A 24,323-nucleotide genomic window follows, 5' to 3' on the forward strand; every position below is an offset into this window, starting at 1 on the left:
TTGTATTTCAGTCTGTGTGATCCTATTTTCTCTGAGATTAGAGTTGTTTGCCAGAGGCTGTTTTCTCTCTCCACATTTAAATAACATTAATGGGGAGTCGGGCTGACTGTTTGATCAACAGCCTTTACGTATCTCTGGCTAACATTAGACATTGAGTATTGAGGAAATACTAGAGTCTATGGAGGGATGCGTGACACTCAGTAAAATAGGACATTCACGGACCTTCACACGCTCCATTGGAATAACAGTCGTGTGAACGGCCCCATTGAAATACATGAGTCCGTGTGACAGCCGTTGTTTTAACAGCCGTCACACGGACAAGATACACGCTCGTCTAAATGAGCCCTTAAAGTATGGAACTGTAAGATGTTTTGCCTGAGCGAGCTACATAAATCTGCAACGGACAACTGTTCAACCATTTGTCATTTTCATGTAAGTGAACTTGGCAAAGCTTTTTAGGCTCATGTTTTTAGCTCAAGTTAATAAAACATAATCAAATATGTTGTCCTACTAATTAGAAGTAATGGCTGAAAAATCCTGCAAATATTCTGTGACTTAAAGGGGTTGTCTAGCTTAGAAATCTCATGCTCAAATACCCCTTTAGAAAATTCTAAGTCAAAAGAGAAATTCCTCTTGTTCAGGTCTCTCATCTATTAGCCATAATGGAGAACTGTTGCAAAAAGCTTCTCCCACTCTGGAGGACCCGGCACGACAATTTATTGCATGCACAGTCCGTTGTTTTCAATGGGAACTGTGTAATACCTTCTTTCCCCTGTGACATTAAACACTTGCTACCAGGTTCCCCAAGATATTTCTTCGAGCAATTGCACACGACAAAGTGCCACTCGTGGCATTTTTCACGGCATCCGAGTGGCACCCGATAGTTTTCACTGACCCATTCACTTTAGCTGGTGACTTTCCAATCTGTGTGAAGATAGGGCATGTCCTATCTTTCCATGGATCACAGACGGGATTTGACCGGCATACACTATCGTGTGCATGAGGCATAAGACTGTTTTTATTTTTGTTTGATGCAATAAGTTCCTTGTTCTTTAACCCCTTCCCGACATTTGTCGTAAGTATACGTCATGGAAAGCCAGTGCTTCCCGCAAAATGTCGTATACTTACGACAAACGTTTGGCACCGGCTCAGAAGCTGAGTCGGTGCCATAATCGCCGGATCTCAGCTGTATCTGACAGCTGACATCCGGCTGTAATGGCGGGGACTGAAATTAGCTTCGATCCCCGCCATTAACCATTAACCCCTTAAGTGCAGCGCTCAAACGCGATCGCTGCACTTAAGGTGTTTGCAGCTCATCGGAACCCCAGCAATGAAATTGCTGGGGTTCCGGTGGCTGCAATGGCAACCGGAGGCCTAATACTGGCCTCCCGGTCTGCCTAGCATCGAAGCCGGTCAAGATCCGCCCGGCGGCGGAGCCTGATCGGCTTCCGTAGCCGCCGGCAAGATGGCGCCGGCTCAGGATCTGATCCGGCGTCATCAGCGGTGGAAGTCAGCTGTATGTTACAGCTGACATCCACCAGTAACGGCAGGAACCGGAGCTAGCTCTGATCCCGGCCATTAACCCCTTCGATGCAGCAATCGAAAGCGATTGCTGCATCGTAGCGGTTACTAGCAGATCGCCAGTCCTGACAGGCAATCAGGACTGACGACTGCTGCTATGGCAACAGGAGACACAATGGTCTCCTGCTCTGCCATTACGGAAGCCGATTTAGGCCCTGCCGGGAGGCGAAGCCTAGTCGGCTTGCTGTCAGTGAATGACTGACAGATCTAATACATTGCACTACGTAGGTAGTGCAATGTATTAGAAAAAAAAAATCGGACCGTTGGACCTTCAACTCCCCTAGTGGGATTTGAGAAAAAGTGTAAAAAAAGTGTAAAAAAAAGTGCAAAAAATAAAAGTTTGAAAACAATAAAAGTTTCAAGTAATAAAATAAAACACAATCCCCCTTTTACTCTTATCAAGTCCTTTATTATTGAAAAATAATAATAAACCATGCGGATTTGGTATCGCTGCGACCGTAACAACCTGAGGTATCAAAATATTATATTATTTATTGCACGCGGTGAACAGCATAAAAATACCAGAGTTTCTGTTTTTTGGTCACTTTGCCCTACAAATATTAGAATAAAAAGTGATCAAAAAGTCGCACGTATCCAAAAATGGTACCTATAAAAACTATAGCTCGTCCTGCAAAAAACAAGCCCTCATACAGCTCCGTCAACAAAAAAATTAAAAAGTTATGGTTCTCACAACTTGGCGACAGAAAAAAGACATTCTTATTACAAAAGTAATTTTATTGTGCAAAAAGTTGTAAAACATAAAAAAGTGCTATAAATTAGGTATCGCCGGAATCGTACTGACCGGCAGAATAAAGTTAACGTAATTTATAACGCATGGTGAACGCTGTATAAAAAAAACTAAAAAAGCTGTGCCAGAATTGCGTTTTTTTGTTTACCTGGCCTCCCAAAAAATAGGATAAAAGGTGATCATAAAGTCGCATGTACCCCAAAATGGTACCAATAATAACTACAGCTCGTCCCGCAACAAACCAGCCCTCATACCACTAAGTCTATGAAAAAATAAAATTAGTTATGGCTCCAATAAGTCAGGAAATAAAAAAATATGCAGTTGTGCAGGTCCGAGGGAAACATTTCTTCTGTTTCAAGAGGCGATTTATCAAGGACCTAAAATTAGGGAACCAGGAAGGGGAGAGCCCAAACATATCTGTTGGATGCGAGGGTGCTCGTATTATACTAGGACAACACTCTCCCAGCAAAATTCCCCAAACTGCAAAGGTGCGGAGTGTGGACCAAAAGGGGGATAAGAAAGGACGCCATTTATCAGTGCGACACCAGCCTGTGCAGAAAGGATTGCTTCACAGCGTAACACACATCTATGGATCATTTTATTGATTTTTTTACCCCATTATTATACCACCTGACTATGCCCCTTATATACTCCGCCCGGCTTACATGTACCCCCACATTATAAATGGAAACATCAGCAATACTCAAATAAATCTACTACCAAGCAAAATCCGCTCTCCAAAAGGCAAATGGCGCTCCCTCCGCTCTGAACCCTACAGCGTGCCCTAACAGCAGTTTCCTTCCACATATATGGCATCGTCATACCCGGGAGAACCCTTTTAACAATTTTTGGGGTGTATGTCTCCAGCGTCATAAGCTGGGCATGACATATTTGCCACTGAATGGCATATCTAGGGAAAAATATACATTTTTAATTTGCACCATCTGCAGCGCAATCATTTATGGAAAAGACCTGTGTGGTGAAAATGCTCACTACACCCCTTAATAAATGCCTTGAGGGGTGCAGTTTCCATAATGGGGTCACTTCTCAGGGGTTTCTTTTTATTATTTCACATCAGAGTCTCTGCAGTTGTGAACCAATACTTTGTAAATCGCCAATTTAGGCCTCAATTTAACATGGTGCGCTTTCACTCTTGAGCCTGGTCGAATGTCCAGGCAAAAGATTAGTGCCCCATGTAGGGCGTTTCTAAAACCGGGAAACCCAGCATAATAATTAGAGAGCTGTCTTGTTATGGTGGCACAAGCTGGGCACAACATATTGGCATATCTACGGAAAAAAATCCCATTTTCACTCTGCAACATCGAGTGCACACCAATTTCTGCCAATCACCTGCAGGGTTAAAATGCTTACTACACCCCTAGGTAAATGCATTGAGGGGTGTAGTTTCCAAAATTGGGTCACTTCTGGGAGGTTTCCACTGTTTTTGGCCCAGAGGCGCCCAGAAACCAATCCAGCAACATCTGCACTCCAAATGGCGGTCCTTCCCTTCTGAGCCCTGCCGTTTGCCCAAACAGCAGTTTATGACCACTTATGGGGTATTGCCGTACTCGGGAGAAATTGCTTTACAAATGTTGGGTTCTTTTTTTCCTTTATTTGTTGAGAAAATAAAAAAATTTGCGCTAAAGCTACGTCTTATTGAAGAAAAAGGATTGTTTTTATTTTCACTGCCCAATTCTAATAAATTCTATGAAACATCTGTTGGGTCAAAACGCTGACTACACCCCTAGATGAATTCCCCAAGAGGTGTAGTTTCCTAAATGGAGTCACTTTTTGGGCGTGTTCATTGTTTTGTCCCCTCAGGGGCTTTGCAAATGTGACCTGGCCTCCGCAAACCATTCCTGCTAAATGTGATCTCCAAAAGCCAAACGGCGCTCTTCCCCTTCTAAGCCCCGCCGTGTTGTCAAACAGCCGGTTATTACCACATGTGGGGTATTGTTTTACTCAGGAGAAATTGCTTTGCAAATTTTACGGTGCTTTTTCTCCTTCAGTCCTTGTGGAAATGAGAAAAAATTAGCTAAACCTACATTTTCTTTGCCCCAGTCACTTATTCCCAAGCACTGTAAACTTTCAGATTAGTTGCGCTGTGAATATTCGGAGAACGTGATTGGTTTATGTGCAGGGTAATGAACATACAGACAAGCAGTAGAAGACTGACTAAGGGCTGAGCATTTCATTGAATTCAGTCTTCTACTGCTTGTCTGTATGTTTATTACCCTGCACATAAACCAATCACGTTCTCCGAATATTCACAGCGCAACCAATCTGAAAGTTTACAGTGCTTGGGAATAAGTGACTGGGGCAGAAGAGGATGGAGGCGCAGCCTTATATAGTGGATCGAGCGGGTTCCCCAGCAGCATTTAAAAAAAACCGGACCCTGACCTGTCCGCAGAGTTTAAGGCAGCACAGAGTATTTCAGGAGATGAGCGTGCGGATCTTGTGCGCGGTGGTGACTTGCCAATCATGTGAAGGTGTTATTGAGGACAGGAGTGGAGTAGAGGTAACAGACTGAGAGCTACGTAATGGTAAGAGCAGAGTTCACAGCAGCACAGAATATTTCAGGAGAGGAGCGTGCAGATGTTGAGAAGTGTATGACGCATACTGGTCACTGATTGGTAAGCGTCATACACATAAACACGCCCAGTTAAAAACACAATACACGCCCAGTTGGACATAACGAAAAAAAAAAGCCCAGTTGTCCATTTCAAAGCTCATTTGCATATATATATAAAATAGCTCATAACTTGGCCAAAAATGAACGTTTAAAAAAAAACAAAAACGTTGCTGTTACCTACATTGCAGCGCCGATCACATGCAATAGGAGATAGGGGTTTGAGAATCTGGTGACAGAGCCTCTTTAAAGAGTATGGGAACAAAAAAAAGAGATTTTTGCTTTATTATTAAATGGGTATTCCCATCTTAGGGATTTATGGATATTCCATAAATGAGTAACATCGGAATACCCCTTTAATAAACAAAGCAGTTTACGTTAGTATCCTAGGCGGTATTTATGCATGCAGATTTTCAACATTACTGGAATAGCTCTTTAACGTGTAAGCAATTTATTTGTATCTGTTTTTTTACATGCAGGTTATGGCCAGACCGGTCCTTTGTTTAATAGAGCAGGATATGATGCCGTAGCTTGTGCAATGTCTGGATTGATGCATATCACAGGACCTGAGGTAAAATTCCTATGTTGTTTGGAGAATTTCGTTGTGTTTTTTATAAAATAGAAAAATAATTATTAACCCGTTAGTGACCGTCAATTCGCCTTTTCACGGCGGCCACTAATGGGCTTTATTATGATGCATAAGCCTTTTTACGGCGCTGCATCAGAATAAATAAACAGAGCAGGGAACGGTTAAATCTCCCTGCTCTCAGCTACCAGATGTAGCTGAGGGCTGGGGGCATCCCTGCTTGAACAGGTTAGATCGATATAAGTATCGATCTCACCTGTTTAACCCCTCAGATGCGGCGCTCAATAGCGAGCGCCGCATCTGAGTTGTTTTGGAAAGAGGGAGGGAGCTCCCTCTCATCCCACCGACACCCTGCGATAAGATCGCTGAGTGTCTGTGTCTCCGATGGCAGCCGGGGCCCTAATAAAGGCTCCCAGGTCTGCCTGTAGTGAATGCCTGCTAGGTCATGCCAGAGGCATGTCCTAGCAGATGCCTGTCCGTTTTAAACGGACAGACAGTAATACACTGCAATACAAAAGTATTGCAGTGTATTATAATAGCGATCGGCGAATCGCATATTAAAGTCCCCTTGTGGGACCAATAAAAAAGTTTTTAATTTTTTTTTAATAAAGTTAATAAAAAAGAAATCTGAAAAGAAAAAATGAAAAACCAACTTTTTCCCCTTACAAACTGCTTTACTATTAAAAAAACAAAATAAAGCAAAAAAGTTACACATATTTGGTATCGACACGTCCGTAACAACCCCGACTATAAAGCTGTTACATTATTTAACCCGCATGGTGAATGCCATAAAAAACAATGGAAAAAATTCTGTTTTCTGTGAATCCTGACTTAAATTTTTTTTTCATAAAAAGTGATCAAAAAGTCGCATCTGCTCTTAAATGGTACCAATAAAAACTACAAGTCGTCCCGCAAAAAAAAAGCCCTCATACAACTGCATCGGCGGAACAATAAAAAAGTTATGGCTCTTCAAATATGGAGACACAAAAACAAATAGTTTTGAATAAAAAGCGTTTTTACTGTGTAAAAGTAGTAAAACATACAAAATCTATACAAATTTGGTATCGTTGCAATCGTAACAACTCGCTGAATAAAGTTATTGTGTTATTTATACCACACGGTAAACGGTGTAGATTTAGGACGCAAAAAAGCGTGGTAAAGTTTTTTTTTCTATTCCCCCCCCCCAAAAAAAAAGTTAATAAATAAATAATATGTACCCCAAAATGGTGCTATTAAAAAATACAACTTATCCCGCAAAGAACAAGACCTTATACTGCTATGTCGACGCAAAAATAAAAAAGTTATAGCTCTTGGAATGCGACAATGGAAAAACGTAAAAAATACCTTGGTCATTAAGGTTTAAAATAGGCTGGTCGTTAAGGGTTAAACATATACGGTTTTACAAATACAGTGCTCTGCCAAACGTACGCCAAAACTGCTAAAATTTATTACTTGAAGAACTTCAAGTTCAAACAGACCTTAGTAAATTATGTAAATTGATGGTTTTGTTTAGTTTTTTAGCAACTTTTTAAATTGTTGAAGTTTAGTTATATTGTTTACACCGTTGGATTATTAGGCTCTGTTCACATCTGCGTTGGGGTCCCGTTTTGACGTTCCGTCGGAGCTTTCCGTCCGAACAGGACCCTGAACAGACACAAATTTACACGTTTCCGTTTCCGTCACTATTGAAATCGACTACACTATTGCTTCCGGCAACACGACGGATCCGGGGCACAACGACTCGTCCGGGCCAGAAAGCCAATAATCATCACTTTTTGCAACTCTGATAAACCTCCCTTTTTACCCATGACAACAACGAGTGATTTGTGTTCAGACAGCCTATCGCACACCTTATATACTCACCAAGTCGGCCCACGACACATCACTTCCTTCATGGGCTACGTACTGCCGACGTCGAAAGTGGGAGGTAGTCATAATAATGTTACTCGACTGTGTATAAGAACATACAATACCTCTTTTAATTAACTTAGGCGGGTAATACAGAATTACACCATTGACAATAGAAGGAGTAGCACAAAATGCAGGTATGCTGGGCGCTTTGGATGAGGCCACGAGACTAAAGGATTTTTTACACGGACTCATGTTTGGACAAACGAGCGCAAACACTTGTTTCCGATCATCGGTTCGTGTAACATGCCCAGCGATCACCCGACAACAAGCAAATTCTCGATTTTGGCTAATTGGTTAGTTTATTCAGGCAATGAAAATGTGCCAGTGTAAAAGGACCCTTAAAGTAATTTAAAAGATACTTTGTCAGATACTACGAGTTGCGGCACCAGACCGTTGCCTTCATCAGGTGTAAGCAATGGTGGTACGTACACAAATTTTTATACAGGCAAAAACACGCGGAGCAAAAGATTAAAAATTACATCACATGTCAAAGGGTAACAGGGTCAATGATATATGGTTAACTGGTTGCCGACACAGGACGAGTATGCTCGTCCTGAGCGGCGAGCACTTCGCGCATTAGGACGAGCATACTCGTCCTGTTTGACAGCAGTCTCTGCCGTCTCTGTGTGTGCGATCGAGAGCGGGGCAACGGCTGTAATGCACAGCCACGGCCCCGCTCTGACAGCGGAGAGGAGAGAAACATCTCTCTCCGCCGTTAACCCTTTGAATGCCGCGATGACAGCTGATCGCGGCGTTCAAAGAGAGGGGACTGCACATTAATCGCGTCACAGAAAATAACTGTGACGCGATCAAAGCCCACAACTCGTATGGCCAGACAGCCCAGGGTCCAGTGAAGGACCCCAGGGCTGTCTGAACATATTTCCTGTTGTTAGGGCATACTGAGGTATGCCCCAACAACTGCCTGTGTACAATCAGTAACAGGCTAATGTACTGGCATATAGATCTATGCCAGTACATTGCAGTTACAAATTCAAAATCAAAATGATAAATCCCTTTATGGGATTAAAAAAAAAAGTTAAATGAATGTAAAAAAAAAATAATGGTAGATAAATAAATAAAAAGTAAATAAAATACACAGAAACACACATTTTTTATAATAAATAAACTTTTTAAAATATAAGTCCCAAAACATGAAATAATATAGACATATTTGGTATCGCCACGACCGTAACAACCTGTACAACAAATGGATAACATTATTTAAGATGATCGGTGTATGGTGTAAAAAAAAAAATATTAAAACTGCTGCGCAACTGCTTTTTTTTTCTGCATTTTAATCTAATTAAAAATGTATAGAAATTAAACGATAATATATTTGTACCAAAAAATGGTACGTACATAAAGTACAACTCGTCCCGCAAAAAACAAAGTCTCATACAACTACGTCGTACAAAAAATAAAAGCGTTATCAGCGTCGCGATGCAAAGAGGGAAATGTAAAAAAAATTGCTCTGTCCTCAAGGCCAAAATTGGCCGTGTCCTTAAAGAGACTCTGTCACCACATTATAAGTGCCCTATCTCCTACATAAGGAGATGGGCGCTGTAATGTAGATGACAGCAGTGCTCTTTATTTCAAAAAACGATCTTTTTTCACAACGTTAGGAGCGATTTTAGTTTATGCTAATGAGCTTTCTTAATGCCCAAGTGGGCGTACTTTTACTTTCGACCAAGTGGGCGTTGTACAGAGGAGTGCATGACGCTGACCAATCAGCATCATGCACTCCTCTCCATTCATTTACACTGCACTAGCGATATAGATATATCGCTATGTGCAGCCTCATACACAAACCCTAACATTACTACAGTGTCCTGATAATGAATACACATGACCATCCAGCCTGGACGTCATGTGTACTCAGAATCCTGACACTTCTGACTCTTTTTTGTGAGATTCCAGCAACGGATACGAAATCTCGCGAGATCACGGAGCTAAACTAGATTTGGTTTCACTTGCCGGAATCTCACAAAAAAAGAGTCAGAAGTGTCAGGATTCTGAGTACACATGACGTCCAGGCTGGATTTCATGTGTATTCATTATCAGGACACTGTAGTAATGTTAGGGCTTGTGTATGAGGCTGCACATAGCGATATATCTATATCGCTAGTGCAGTGTAAATGAATGGAGAGGAGTGCATGATGCTGATTGGTCAGCGTCATGCACTCCTCTGTACAACGCCCACTTGGTCGAAAGTAAAAGTACGCCCACTTGGGCATTAAGAAAGCTCATTAGCATAAACTAAAATCGCTCCTAACGTTGTGAAAAAAGATCGTTTTTTTAAATAAAAAGCATTACTGTCACCTACATTACAGCGCCCATCTCCTTATATAGGAGACAGGGCACTTATAATGTGGTGACAGAGTCTCATTAAGGGGTTAAGGAGGACCTGTCACTAGTTTATTAATGCCCTTTCACCTAACTAATCTTATAGGCGCTATGATGCTGATAACTACAGTGTATTTTTTTTTCCAAAAACGTTTATTATTTGAAAAGTTATGCACATTTTTGTAAATATGCAAATTTGGCTATGCTTGCCAAATGGGAGGTAACTCTTTTCACTCTGGGGCGTGTAATGTTTTTTGTATGACGCTGTCCATTCAGTATAATACAGTTCTCCGCTTACCAACCCAGCAACACAGCGTGATCATATAGTATACAGCTTCCGTTCCCGACTGTGTTTTTAACTGGTGATACCTCCAGTTAATTTACAGCTAGAACTCCGATCCTGGTGCCTCATGAAAGAATCTAATCTTTCATGTTCCACCAGAAACACTGTTCTAGGTAGATATGGCTATATGAAGTGATACCCTTCCCTCCAGCCTCAGTCTCTCACACTGTGTGTAGCAGCTTCATGCTGATAGGACAACGTCAGAGGCGATATTAGATTCTAGGGGATAGGGAATTACTAAACTAGTGACAGATTCTCTTTAATACCAGTCATGTCAAATAATATATAAAATGCAAATAAGAAATAAACTGTACATATCAAAACATTTCAGACACAGCTCACCCCCCCCCCCCACCCTGAAGAGTGAGCTCTGCACAAGTCATGGAGCATGCTTACAAAACTCTCCCATAGAAGTCAATGGCCCACATGTACAAAGCATTTTACACCAGTTTTTGTCGTATACTACAGCCCAAAAAAGTTACAGTTTGTACAAGTAGCATAAATTCACGGTAACGTTTGCGGTTAGATTTGCGACTTTTCTCGCCACCCACTAAATGTAAAAAGTGGAGAGAAAAGTGGTCATGGTCTCCAAGGAGATATAGTTTGGGCCAGATCTATTAAGAAAGATGGTGGAAATGCCGCAAATTTTGGTTCATAACAGACATAGATTTGATTTTCTGACTAACAGAAACCAAATGTATGCGCCTTTTTAATAAATTCGGAACAAATCACTCCAGCTAACTTCTTTACGTTGGCACCATGCACACGAACGTGTTTTTACGGGCGCAATTCACCAGCAAATCTGCGGATAAATTGCGGTCCAATTCATTTCTATGGGCCCATGCACACGACAGTGGTTTCCACGGTCTGTGCATTGATGGGAGCCTGGACAGCAAAAAGATAAGACGTCTTATTACGGCCATATTTTGCGGTCCAGGATCATTGAAATGAATACTCACGGTCATGTGCACAGCCCGTGATTTGCGGGCAGCCCGCGGATGACCATCCACGGCTGTCCGAGCTGCAAATCACGGGCCGTGCACACCACTACGGTCGTGTGCATGAGCCCTTAGACTGGAGTAAGGTATGCCAGTCTTAGTAAATGTGGGCCTATGAGTTATATTCTGACTGAGAATTCCTTTGTTCATGTGGCTATTGTAAAGTAAAGATGTACAGAAAATAGAATAAAAAAATATAGACTCAGAAATTAACCCCTTCACGACTGCCATACGGCTATATACGTTCTAACTGCTGATGCCCCGTGCAGTTAGCACGTGTATAGACGTAGACAGATTGGAACGGGCTTAATAAGTGCAGTGCTGCTTCAGTGTGAACAGCACTGCACTCTCATGTCGGCGGGGATTTGAGAGCCCCGGAATACACCCCCCACTGTAGATAGTGCCACCCACAACCCCCTGTAGGCAGCGCAAAATCCTCTGTGGATAGCGCCTCCTTAGCTCCCTCCAGCTTAGGAATCCCCGGCCAGCGCTCTGGCTGAGGATTCCCCTCCTTGAGGGAGCCACCACCATCTTTCCATCCCCACTGTAGATAGTGCCACACCCCCTACATATAGCAACCTCCCCGCTGTAGATAGCATCGCACACCCCACTGTAGATAGCGCCACCTGACCTGATTCTAGGAGCGGAATCCCCAGTGTAAGAACGCACTGGCCGGGGATTCCGCTTCTAGACAGAGTCCCTGACGTCACTGTACATTTGGACATTGACGTTAGTGCCTCTCTCTAGGAGCAGAATCCCCGGTGTCACTATCCATATATGGACAATGACGTCAGCGGCTCTCTCTAGGAACGGAATCCCGAGTGTCCGATCGCTCTGTGTCGGGGATTCCGCTACTGGAGAGCCCCTGTTGTCACTATCGATATATGGACAATGATGTCAGCGGCTCTCTCTAGGAACGGAATCCCCGGTGTCAGATCGCTGTTGGTCGGCGATTCCGCTACTGGAGAAGCCCCTGATGTCTATATATGGATAGAGACATCAGGGGCTTCCTGTAGGAGCGGAATCTTCGGCCAGAGGTATTCCGCTCCTACAGGGAGCTACAGTGGTGCTATTTACAGGAAGGCGGTGCCATTTACAGAGAGGGGCGTTATCTGCAGCGGGGATATTACTAAATACAGGGTGGATGTTGCTATCTTCAGGGGGTGGCACTATTTACAGGGGATGTGGTGCTATCTACAGGGGGTGCTATATACAGGGTGTGTGGATTTATCTGCATGGGTACTGTGGCATTATATTGGCACTATTTAAAGGGGACACTGGCGCTATGTACATGGAACTGTGTGGCACTATGTGGGCATTATCTACAGAGACAACTGTGGCACTATGTGGGCACTGTGGCACTATTTACAGTGGGCACTATATGTGGGCACTGGCACTATCTATGTGGGCAATGTGGCACTATCTACAGTGGTATTGCGTCACTATCTACATGGGCACTGTGGTGTTTTATGGGGGTTGGGACAAATAAATCTAACGAAAAAAATTGAATAACGGATGACAGATGCCAGTTAAAAGCGGTCAGACTGCCGGGAAATGGATTCAAATTTTGAGAAACATTCATGCAAAACAGCCATGAAAAACTGACAGTTGATTCGTTGTTGACTGCCATGTTTTTTTTTACGGTTGTGTGTATATAGGACTAATTGTTACAGAGCTCTACAGTGTATGTATGTATATATATATATATATATATATATATATATATATATATATGAATAATTACAAAAAAGTGTTTTTTCTTAAATTTTTTAAGTGATTTGTCTGCTCATAATAAAAATTAAAAATACTGAATTAATTAAACTTATCTAGAAAATGAAAGCCTCATAAGTCTTGTAAAAAACCAAAATAACAAAACTTGTGATATTCAAAGCAGTTCCAAAGATATTATCATTTAACCCCTTCCCGACATTTGACGTATACATACCCCAAAGTCGGGTAGGGGAGGTATGGAGCGGGCTCAAGCAGTGAGCTCGCTCCATACGATACCGGTGTCAGCTGTTTGTTACAGCCGACACTTCAGAGTAACTAGCAGCATCGCGCTCGAGCGCGATCCCGCTAGTTTAACTCGTTAAATGCTGCGGTCAATACCGGCCGCAGCATTTAAATCATCAAAAAGAGGGGGGCGACCCCCTCTAACAGCTCATCGCGCCCCGCGCAACGCAATCGCGATGGTTGCTATGGCTGCCTGGGGGCTTAATGAACGCCCCCAGGTCCGCCATCTTTGTACACCTATTAAGCCTTGCCTCCGGCAGGGCTTAATAGGTGCCTGTCAGAATCACGATATACTGCAATACATTAGTATTGCAGTATATCATGCAAGCGATCTAACGATCGCTGGTTGAAGTACCCTAGGGGGACTAATAAAAAAAGTAAAAATGAGTTAAATAAAGGTTTTTTTTTGTGTAAAAAAATAAAATTCAAAGTTAAAAAAAAAACCTTTTCCCATTTTCCCCCTAGAGCATAGTAAAAAAATAAATAAATAAACATAATTGGTATCGCCGCGTCCGTAAAAGTCTGAACTATTACAACATATCATTATTTAACCTTCACGGTGAACGCCGTAAAAGAAATTAAATTGTAAATGCCAGAATGTCTATTTTTTGGTCACCTAATCTCCCACAAAAAATGAAATAAAAAGTGATCAGACCGTCGACTGTACACCAAAATGGTATTATTAAAAACTACAGCTTATCCCGCAAAAAATAAGCCCTCATACCACTTAATCGACGTAAAAATAAAAAACTTCTGGCTTGGAATTTGGCGACGCAAAATTAATTTTCTTTTTTACACTTAGGTTTTTACATGTAAAATTAGTAAAATTTGGAAAAAACTATATATATTTGGTATCGCCATAATCGTATTGACCCACAGGATAAAGTTAATATGTTATTTTAATTGCACAGTGAATTCCGTAAAAACGCAGCGCAAAAAACCATGGAGGAATCGCTGTTTTTTTCATTTTCTACCCCACAAATAATTTTTTTCCCGTTTCCTAGTATACGGCAAAATAAATGGTGCTACGAAAAACTACAACTCGTCCCGCAAAAATCAAGCCCTCATAGTACTATATCGACGGAAAAATAAAGACGTTATGGCTTCTGGAATGTGGGGAGGTCAAAACGAAAATGAAAATCTGAAAGTTGTTTACAACGGGAAGGGGTTAAAGAAGTGCATATCAGAAATGGAAAATTTGACCTGGACACAGGGGCATCAATGAAAGGGTTAAAAACAGATTAGAAATAAAGAATATGGCTCAGTATCTGGCTTTAATAGTAAAGGAAATATATAGATGATGCATTCATATAAGTTCAGGTTACGTAATTGTTGCTTATAGGAACACAAATGTAGTGGAGATCTGCTATAATGTAATATAACCTGCTAATACACACAGACTTTTATTATGGAAACCTTTTCCTTTAAATCTGTTTTATTACGGTTCACTCTGTGATGAATCTGATAATAAAAATAATGTTGAATTTCAGGATGGAGATCCTGTACGTCCCGGTGTAGCTATGACTGATCTTGCAACAGGACTTTATGCTCATGGAGCCATTATGGCTGGTTTACTGCAAAGGTCTAAAACTGGGAAAGGAATGCACATTGACTGCAACCTACTTTCCTCACAGGTAATAAAACTTTTCTTTAACCCCTTAAGGACGCAGCCACTTTTGGACCTTATGACACAGCCTAATTTTTTAAATCTGACGTGTCACTTTATGTGGTAATAACTCTGGAATGCTTTTACCTTTCCAAGTGATTCTGAGATTGTTTTCTCGTGACATATTGTACTTTAAGTTAGTGAAAAAATGTGGTCGATATATTCAATATTTTTGTGTGAAAAACACCAAAATTTTGAGAAAATGTGCAAAAAATTAGCATTTTCTAAATTCAAATGTATCTGCTTGTAAGACAGATAGTTATAGCACACAAAATAGTTACTAGCTAACATTTCCCATATGTCTACTTTAGATTGACATCGTTTTTTGAACATCCTTTTATTTTTTTAGGACGTTACAAGGCTTAGAAGTTTAGCAGCAATTTCTCACATTTTCAAGAAAATTTCAAAAGCCTATTCTTTTAGGGACCAGTTCAGTTCTGAAGTGGCTTTGAGGGCCTTATATATTAGGAACCCCCACAAATCACCCCATTTTAAAAACTGCACCCCTTAAAGTACTCAAAACAGCATTTAGAAAGTTTCTTAACCCTTTATGCGTTTCACAGGAATTGAAGCAAAGTGGAAGGGAAATTTGCAAATTTCATTTTTTTTTGCAGAAATTCCATTTTAATACATTTTTCCTGTAATACTGAAGGTTTTTACCAGAGAAACACAACTGAATATTTATTGCCCTGATTCTGAAGTTTTTAGAAATATCCCACATGTGGCCCTAGTGCGCTACTGGACTGAAACACCGGCCTCAGAAGCAAAGGAGCACCTAGAGGATTTTTGGGCCTTCCTTTTCTTAAATTATATTTCAGGCACCATGTCAGGTTAGAAGAGGTCTTGTGGTGCCGAAACAAAGGAAACCCCCCAAAAGTGACTCCATTTGGGAAACTATACCCTTTGAGGAATTCATCTAGGGGTGTAGTGAGCATTTTGACCCCACAGGTGTTTCATAGATTTCATTAGAATTGGGCAGTGAAAATGAAAAATTACATTATTTTCCAATAAGATGTAGCTTTACCTCAAAATTATTATTTTTTTCAAAAAATAAATGAGGAAAAGCACCCCAACATTTGTAAAGCAACTTCTCCAGAGTACGGTAATACCCGACATGTGGTTATAAACTGCTGTTTGGGCAAGCGGCAGGACTCGGAAAGGAAGGCACGCCATTTAGCTTTTGGAGCGCTGATTTTGCTGGATTCATTTCTCTGTACCATGTCGCATTTGTAAAGCTCCTAAGGTACCAGAACAGTGGAAACCCCCCAAAAGTGACTCCATTTAGGAAACGACACCCCTTGAGGAATTCATCTAGGGGTGTAGTGAGCATTTTGACCCCACAGGTGTTTCATAGATTTCATTAGAATTGGGCAGTGAAAGTGAAAAATTACATTATTTTCCAATAAGATGTAGCTTTACCTCAAAATTTTTATTTTTTTCAACAAATAAATGATGAAAAGCACACCAACATTTGTAAAGCAACTTCTCCAGAGTACGGAAATACCCAACATGTGGTCATAAACTGCTGTTTGGGCAAGCGGCAGGACTCGGAAAGGAAGGCACGCCATTTAGCTTATGGAGCGCTGATTTTGCTGGATTCATTTCTCTGCACCATGTCGCATTTGTAAAGCTCCTAAGGTACCAGAACAGTGGAAACCCCCCAAAAGTGACTCCATTTAGGAAACGACACCCCTTGAGGAATTCATCTAGGGGTGTAGTGAGCATTTTGACCCCACAGGTGTTTCATAGATTTCATTAGAATTGGGCAGTGAAAGTGAAAAATTACATTATTTTCCAATAAGATGTAGCTTTACCTCAAAATTTTTATTTTTTTCAACAAATAAATGATGAAAAGCACACCAACATTTGTAAAGCAACTTCTCCAGAGTACAGAAATACCCAACATGTGGTCATAAACGGCTGTTTGGGGGAGCGGCAGGACTCAGAAGGGAAGGCATGCCATTTAGCTTTTGAAGTACAGATTTTGCTGGTTTGATTTCTCGGCACCATGTCGCATTTGTAAAGCTCCTAAAGGTACCAGTACAGTGGAAACCCCCCAAAAGTGACTCCATTTGGGAAACTACACCCCTAGAGGAATTCAACTAGGGGTGTAGTGAGTATTTTGACCCCCCCAGGTGTTTCATAGATTTCATTAGAATTGGGCAGTAAACATGAAAAATTTCATTTTTTTCCACTAAGACGTAGGTTTAGGTAAAAATGTTTCATTTTCTCATCAAATAAAGGAGAAAAATCACCGTAACATTTGTAAAGCAACTTCTCCAGAGTACGTAAATACCCCATATGTGGTAATAAAGTACTGTATGAATACACATCAGGGCTCAGAAGGGAAGGCGCGCCATTTGGCTTTTGGAGAGCAGATTTTGCTGGATTGGTTTTTCTGCACCATGTCGCTTTTGCAAAGCCCCTTAGGTAGCAGTACAGTGGAAACTACCCAAAAGTGACTCCATTTGGCAAACTACACCCAACGAGGAATTCATCTAGGGGTGTAGTGAGCATTTTGACCCCACATGTGTCTCATATATTTTATTAGAAATGGGCAGTGAAAATGAAAAATTACATTATTTTCCAATAAGACGCAGCATTAGTTAAAAATTTTTCATTTTCTCAACAAATAAAGGAGAAACTACCCAAAAGTGACTCCATTTGGCAAACTACACCCAACGAGGAATTCATCTAGGGGTGTAGTGAGCATTTTGACCCCACATGTGTCTCATATATTTTATTAGAAATGGGCAGTGAAAATGAAAAATTACATTATTTTCCAATAAGACGCAGCATTAGTTAAAAATTTTTCATTTTCTCAACAAATAAAGGAGAAAAAGCACCGTAACATTTGTAAAGCAACTTCTCCGGAGTACGGAAATACCCCACACGTGGTCATAAACTGCTATTTTGACACACAGCAAGGCTCTAAAGGGAAGGAGCGCCATTTAGTATTTGGAGTGGAGATTTTATAAGATTCGTTTTTTGACACCATGTTGCATTGAGCTATAGTACCAGTACAGTTGTACCCCCCCGAAAAATTACCCCATTTTGGAAACTAGATCCCTCAAAGAATTGATCTAGGGGTGTAGTGAGCATTTTGACCGCAAAAGTGTTTTGCAAAAATGAGTAAACAATAGATGTTGCAGATTGAAAATTGCTGTTTTCCACAGATATGCCATTTCAGTGGCCAATGAGTTGTGCCCAGCTTGTACCACCGTAGACACACATCCCATAAATTGTTAAGCGGGTTCTCCAGAATACCCCATATGTGGTATCAGGGCATATGTAAGCTGTGAGGAGTAAATCAGGATATATGTAATATGTGCGGGTACATCAGGGTATATGTAATCTGTGAGGAGTACATCAGGGTATATGTAATATGGGCGGGTACATCAGGGTATATGTAATATGTGAGGAGTACATCAGGGTATATGTAATCTGTGCGGGTACATCAGGGTATATGTAAGCTGTGCGGAGTACATCAGGGTATATGTAATATGTGCGGGTACATCAGGATATATGTAAGCTGTGCGTAGTACATTAGGATATATGTAATATGTGAGGAGTACATCAGGGTATATGTAAGCTGTGCGTAGTACATCAGGGTATATGTAAGCTGTGAGGAGTACATCAGGGTATATGTAAGCTGGGCGGAGTACATCAGGGTATATGTAAGCTGTGCGGCGTACATCAGGGTATATGTAAGCTGTGCGGAGTACATCAGGGTATATGTAATATGTGAGGAGTACATCAGGGTATATGTAATATGTGAGGAGTACATCAGGGTATATGTAATATGTGAGGAGTACATCAGGGTATATGTAATATGTGCGGAGTACATCAGCGTATATGTAATATGTGAGGAGTACATCAGGGTATATGTAAGCTGTGCGGCGTACATCAGGGTATATGTAATATGTGAGGAGTACATCAGGGTATATGTAATATGTGAGGAGTACATCAGGCTATATGTAATATGTGCGGAGTACATCAGGGTATATGTAATATGTGAGGAGTACATCAGGGTATATGTAATATGTGAGGAGTACATCAGGGTATATGTAATATGTGAGGAGTACATCAGGATATATGTAATATGTGAGGAGTACATCAGGGTATATGTAATATGTGAGGAGTACATCAGGGTATATGTAAGCTGTGAGGAGTACATCAGGGTATATGTAAGCTGTGCGTAGTACATCAGGGTATATGTAAGCTGGGCGGAGTGCATCAAGGCATATGTAAGCTGGGCGGAGTACATCAGGGTATATGTAAACTGGGCGCAGTACATCAGGGTATATGTAATCTTGGCGGAGGGCATCAAGGCATATGTAAGCTAGGCGGAGTACATCAGGGTATATGTAAGCTAGGCGGAGTACATCAGGGTATATGTAAGCTTGGCGGAGTACATCAGGGTATATGTAAGCTTGGCGGAGTACATCAGGGTATATGTAAGCTTGGCGGAGTGCAACAGGTCATAACAGGATGATGTAATAATGGGGTGAATGAATAATCCATGGATTGCTGTGGTCGCTTTGAACCAATCCTTTATACACAGGTCGGGTTTATTGGGTATTATACAAAATATCTGCGCTCCAGTATTGCCTTATATTTGACTTCTTCACTAGCCCTATAAACCGCACAAGGTCCTAAAGTTTCCTCATCTCCGCTGCATCTACAGGGTCCGCCTGTGGGGTCCAGCAAATGACAATGTGGGGTATTTAGTGATATTCTACTGGACCTAAAAAGGAGTCTGGGCCGTCATTTAGCATCATTTTGCATCATTGCGTTTTGAGAGTCATAACGTGTTATTTTTCCGTTGACGGAGCTGTCTGAGGGCGCGTTTTTTGTGGAACGAGATGTAATTTTTATTGGTTCCATTTTGGGGTACATGCGATTTTTTTTATTCCATTTTTTGGGAGCTGAGGAAACCAAAAAACAGCCATTCCAGCACGTTTCTTTTTTACAGTGTTCACCGTGCAGTATAAACAACATGTTAACTTTATTCTGCGGGGCGATACGATTACAGCGACACCAAATTTATATTGTTTTTTTACGTTTCTCTACGTTCCCACAATAAAAATACTCTTTTCTAAAAAAATCATGTTTTAGTGTCGCCATTTTCTGACAGCCATAACTTTTTTATTTATTAGTTAATATCGCTGCGGGACGGCTTGTTTTATGCGTGACGTACTGTAGTTTCTATTGGTACCATTTTGCGTTACTTGCAACTTTTTGATCACTTTTTATTAAAAAAATTTTGAGACAAGACGACCAAAAAATAAAATGCTGTCATTGTTTTTTATTAAAAAAATTTACGGTGTTCACCCTGCGGTAAAAATAATGTTATATTTTTATAGATCAGGCCGTTCCGAACGCGGCAATATCTATTATGTATAGTTTTTTTTCATATTTTCATGTTTTTCTAATAATAAAGGAGTTGATCAGGGAAACAGGGCGATTGTTGTTTTTATTATTTATTTATTATTTATTAACTTTTATTTATTTATTTTTCTTTCACATTTTTTTTTACATTTTTTACTTTTTCTTTTACACTGACCTGGGGACTTGAAGATCTGGTCTTCTGATCCCCTGTACGATGCACTGCACTACTTATGTAATGCAGTGCATCGTAACTGTCATTTTTCATTTGACAGTTCGCGTATTAGGTCCTGCCTAATAGGCTACCGTACCTGGGCAACCAGGAAGCCTAGTAACGGCTTCCTGGTTGCCATAGCAACAATCGCCACCCGCGATCCATCGCGGGGGGCCCGGGGGTTACAGAGGGAGCTCCCTCCCTCTGTAAACCACTTCAATGCGGCGGACGTCATTGACAGCCGCATTGAAGGGGTTAAATGGCTGCGATCGGCGGTATCAGCCATCGCAGCCATTGCAGCGGCATGTCAGCTGTGTATAACAGCTGACAGCCGCTGAAGATAAAGCGCGCACAGCTCCTGTGCTCGCTTTATCTCCAGGGCGTAACTGTACGCCCGTCTGCGGGAAATCACTTGGTTTTCGGACGTACAGTTACGCCCAAATGCGGGAAGGGGTTAATACTGTTGTTGTTGTTGTTGTTGTTGTTGTTGTTATTACTGTTGTATTTAGCCGTTATGAAGTGGGCACCAAAGTGAAGGAAGTAACAAAAATGTAATTCAATATAATGGTTCACTTAACTGTAGACATTTCCATTAAAGCACCTATTGTTCTTTCTCTCTCATATGTGACTATACACCCACACTCCTGTTTTTGGAAATTCCCTTGTAAAATCAGCCTTTTGCTTACTTTTAACTGATTACTATTTGGCTATAAAGGTACTGGTAGAATGTTACATTTACAGTATATTCTACTGTCATTATGGCGAGGATGAGACATTATTATTATTAAGATAAAATAAGTCATAGCATGGACTTGTTGGTAAATAAATGTTACTAACCAACCAATAGTGGTGGAATAAAAGCAATATAGCTTGAAGAGCGTACAGAAATAATTTGGCAATATAAAGACAGTTTTGTTTAATATGTAAAACACATGCTATGAAAATAAAAATCCTGAGTGTCGGCCACCTTTTACATGGCATTTGTTTGATTCTTTGTAATCTCATGTAATCTATTTTAGTGATAGGCTAAAGGTATTGTATCCAAGGTATAGGGAAACATATATTTTGCTGGTTTAAAGAGGCTCTGTCACCACATTATAAGTGCCCTATCTTGTACATAATGAGATCGGCGCTGTAATGTAGATTACAGCAGTGGTTTTTATTTAGAAAAACTATCTATTTTCACCAAGTTATGACCTATTTTAGCTTTATGCTAATTACTTTCTTAATGCCCAACTGGGCGTGTTTTTACTTTTGACCAAGTGGGCATTGTAAAGAGGAGTGTATGACGCTGACCAATCAGCATCATACATTTCTCCCCATTCATTTACTCTGCACATAGTGATCCTGTGTTGTTCACTATGTGCATCACATACAAACACAATTTTTTTTACTGAAGTGACAGTAAATAGACATCGCGTCCAACAAGGACGGGATGTCTATTCACAATCCCGACACTTCGGTAATGTTTGTGTCTGACTTACTCACACAGCACATAGAGATCACGCTGTGCTGTCATTTACAGCGAGATCTCGCAAGATTACGCTTGCTGTGCTGCAAATCACACACAAACGTTACCGAAGTGTCGGGATTGGGAATAGACATCCCGTCCAGGTTGGACGCAATGTCTATTTACTGTCAAGACACTTCAGTAACTTTAATGTGTGTGTATGTGACAGCACACAGTGAATAACGCATGATCACTATGTGCAGAGTAAATGAATGGGGAGAAGTGTATGACGCTGATTGGTCAGCGACATACACTTCTCTCCACAACGCCCACTTGGCCAAAAGTAAAAATACGCCCAGTTGTCTATTAAGAAAGTCATTAGCATAAAGCTAAAATCGATCATAACTTGGTGAAAATAGATGGTTTTTCTAAATAAGAAACACTGCTGTAATCTACATTACAGCGCCGATCACATTATGTACAAGATAGTACACTTATAATGTGGTGATAGAGCCTCTTTAAAAGGGTTTTCCAGTTTAGAAAAACCCATTTTCATATACCCTATTAGAGAATTCTGAGTTAATAAAGAGTGTCTTCTGTTCAGGATCCTTATCTCTTGCACAGAGAGGAGAGCGAATACAAAGAGCGTTTCTCGCTCTGGAAGACCTGCATTGTCCTACATTACAGAGGCAGCCCATTGATTTGAATTAGAATTGTGTAATGACTAATTTCCCCTGTGGTGGTGCTGCATGTAAATTGAACATTTGCTTGAGGTCCTAGCAGAGGGAGACTACTTTGTGATCAGCTTATTGCCGATCACAGATCTCTGTGCTGAAGACCTGGCCAATTATTTTAAAGTTAAAATTGACAACATCCGGCATGATATTATCTCCCAGTCCCCTAGTAACATCGATCCCCTTCCCTCCCGCACTCCCTCTTCTTCACTCTCAGCATTTGACCCAATAACTGAAGAAGAAGTCTCTAGGCTCTTCTCTTCTTCTCGTCCTACTACCTGCCCTAGTGATCCTGTCCCCTCACACCTCCTCCAGTCCCTCTCCCCAGCTGTCACTAGTCACCTGACTAAAATATTTAACCTCTCTCTTTCCTCTGGTATCTTTCCCTCCGCTTTTAAACATGCCATTATAAACTCATTACTGAAAAAACCAACTCTTTACCCATCCAGCGCTGCTAACTACCGACCAGTCTCTAATCTGCCCTTCATCTCCAAACTCCTGGAGCGCTTGGTCTACTCTCGCCTTATCCGCTATCTCTCTGCTAACTCCATTCTTGACCCCTTACAATCTGGTTTCCGCACTCAACACTCCACAGAAACTGCCCTTACTAAAGTCTCAAATGATCTCTTGGCGGCTAAATCGGACGGTAAATCCTCTCTCCTGATTCTTCTGGATCTCTCTGCAGCCTTTGACACTGTAGACCACAAACTCCTACTTAACATGCTCCACTCTATTGGCCTCAAGGACGCGGCCCTCTCTTGGTTTTCCTCCTATCTCTCTGACCGCTCATTCAGTGTGTTATTTGCTGGTTCTACTTGTTCTCCTCTTCCCCTTGCTATCTGGGTTCCTCAGGGATCAGTCCTAGGTCCGCTTCTCTTTTCTCTCTACTTCTCCTATTGGACAAACCATCAGCAGATTTGGCTTCCAGTACCATCTCTACGCTGATGACACCCAATTATATACCTCTTCCCGTGACATCACCCCATCTCTAATACAGAACACCAGTGATTGTCTGTCCGCTGTCTCTAACATCATGTCCTCTCTCTATCTGAAACTGAATCTTTCTAAAACTGAGCTCCTTGTGTTCCCACCATCTACTAACCTCCCTAAACCTGATGTCTCCATCTCTGTGTGTGGCACTATTATAATTCCTAAGCAGCACGCCCGCTGTCTCGGGGTTATTTTTGACTCAGATCTTTCCTTTACTCCTCACATACAATCACTTTCACGCTCCTGTCATTTTCACCTCAAAAACATCTCCAGAATCCACTCTTTTCTTACGGAGGAAACCGCCAAAACTCTCATTGTTGCTCTGATTCCCCCTCGTCTTGACTACTGTAACTCATTACTAGTCGGTCTTCCCCTCACCAAACTCTCCCCTCTCCAATCTATCCTCAATGCAGCAGCCAGGCTCATCTTTATGACCAACCGCTACACCAACGCCTCTAATCTGTGCCAGTCACTGCACTGGTTGCCCATCCCCTTCCGAATAAAATTCTAACTTATTACTCTCACCCACAAAGCTCTCCACAGTGCTGCACCTCCTTACATCTCCTCCCTCATCTCTGTCTACCACCCTACTCGGGCTCTACGTTCTGCCAACGACCTTAGATTAAAATCCTCCATAATCCGAACCTCCCACTACCGTCTCCAGGATTTCTCTCGTGCTGCACCCGTCCTCTGGAATCCGCTACCCCAGACAATCCGATTAATTCCCAA

The 24,323-nt window shown here is 41.4% G+C and overlaps 1 protein-coding gene across 8 annotated transcripts in view; it reads left to right on the forward strand.

The window, feature by feature from the left end:
- SUGCT (succinyl-CoA:glutarate-CoA transferase) overlaps positions 1 to 24,323 on the forward strand; it is a 1,185,368-nt gene that overhangs the window by 173,711 nt on the left and 987,334 nt on the right. For 7 of the 8 annotated variants that reach the window (XM_075828569.1, XM_075828573.1, XM_075828572.1 and 4 more), the window contains 2 exons: positions 5,438 to 5,529; positions 14,643 to 14,786. In XM_075828569.1, coding sequence (XP_075684684.1) covers positions 5,438 to 5,529; positions 14,643 to 14,786 — 236 coding nt within the window. The remainder of the gene's footprint in view (positions 1 to 5,437; positions 5,530 to 14,642; positions 14,787 to 24,323) is intronic. The other variant, XM_075828574.1, reaches the window with a different exon arrangement.

Source organism: Rhinoderma darwinii, chromosome 5 (assembly GCF_050947455.1).
Source record: "Rhinoderma darwinii isolate aRhiDar2 chromosome 5, aRhiDar2.hap1, whole genome shotgun sequence".
Taxonomy (NCBI): Eukaryota; Metazoa; Chordata; class Amphibia; order Anura; family Rhinodermatidae; genus Rhinoderma; species Rhinoderma darwinii.